At 68.4% G+C, this 1,008-nt stretch overlaps 1 protein-coding gene across 1 annotated transcript in view; it reads left to right on the top strand.

The window, feature by feature from the left end:
- The first annotated feature begins 304 nt into the window (after positions 1-304).
- Positions 305-1,008, top strand: part of Zbtb12 (zinc finger and BTB domain containing 12) — a 1,726-nt gene continuing 1,022 nt past the window's right edge. Inside the window, exon 1 of the mRNA XM_010609933.2 lies at positions 305-1,001. Coding sequence (XP_010608235.1) covers positions 534-1,001 — 468 coding nt within the window. The 5' untranslated portion in view covers positions 305-533. The remainder of the gene's footprint in view (positions 1,002-1,008) is intronic.

Genomic DNA, 1,008 nt, shown 5'->3' with positions numbered 1-1,008 from the left:
ACACCCCACAGCCACAGGTCCGGGTCTCTGCCCCCCTTCCTCTGTCCTTCCCCCAGGGTGCGCGGGCTTTCTCTGGCGTCGTCTCCTCGGGCGCTGGACCGGGGGTGTGGACGCCGCTGCCCCGCCCCCGGGAACCACGCCTCCCTCCTGTCGGAGGGACAGCGCCTCCCCGGGTTGGGGAAACTGAGGAAGCGGCGTGAAGACTGGGAGATGGGACGCTGGGGGAACTGCCCCCCTTCCTCTGTCCTTCCCCCAGGGTGCGCGGGCTTTCTCTGGCGTCGTCTCCTCGGGCGCTGGACCGGGGGTGTGGACGCCGCTGCCCCGCCCCCGGGAACCACGCCTCCCTCCTGTCGGAGGGACAGCGCCTCCCCGGGTTGGGGAAACTGAGGAAGCGGCGTGAAGACTGGGAGATGGGACGCTGGGGGAACCGGACAAGAATGGGGTGAGGGGCCCGGAGCCTTGGCTTCGGAGAGCAGGAGACCTTTGTCTCTGACCGGTTTCCTTCCCGACCAGGGTTGCCCACTCCCACCACAATGGCCTCTGGGGTGGAAGTCCTGCGCTTCCAGCTGCCCGGCCACGAGGCCGCCACGCTGCGCAACATGAACCAACTCCGCGCGGAGGAGCGGTTCTGCGACGTGACCATCGTGGCCGACAGCCTCAAGTTCCGCGGCCACAAGGTCATCCTGGCCGCCTGCTCCCCGTTCCTGCGGGACCAGTTCCTGCTGAACCCCAGCTCCGAGCTGCAGGTCTCCCTGATGCACAGCGCGCGCATCGTGGCCGACCTGCTCCTCTCCTGCTACACCGGAGCCCTGGAGTTCGCCGTCAGGGACATCGTCAACTACCTGACGGCCGCGTCCTACCTGCAGATGGAGCACGTGGTGGAGAAGTGCCGCAACGCGCTCAGCCAGTTCATCGAGCCCAAGATAGGCCTCAAGGAGGACGGGGTTGGCGAGGCCGGCCTCGTGAGCAGCGTCGGCGCCACCAAGTCCCTGCTCCCTCCGGCCAGGA

This window comes from Fukomys damarensis, unplaced genomic scaffold (genome assembly GCF_012274545.1).
Source record: "Fukomys damarensis isolate Sample0158 unplaced genomic scaffold, DMR_v1.0_HiC HiC_scaffold_20, whole genome shotgun sequence".
Lineage (NCBI taxonomy): Eukaryota > Metazoa > Chordata > Mammalia > Rodentia > Bathyergidae > Fukomys > Fukomys damarensis.
Note: the sequence above shows the minus strand (reverse complement) of the source record. Positions and strands in the feature narration are given on the sequence as shown.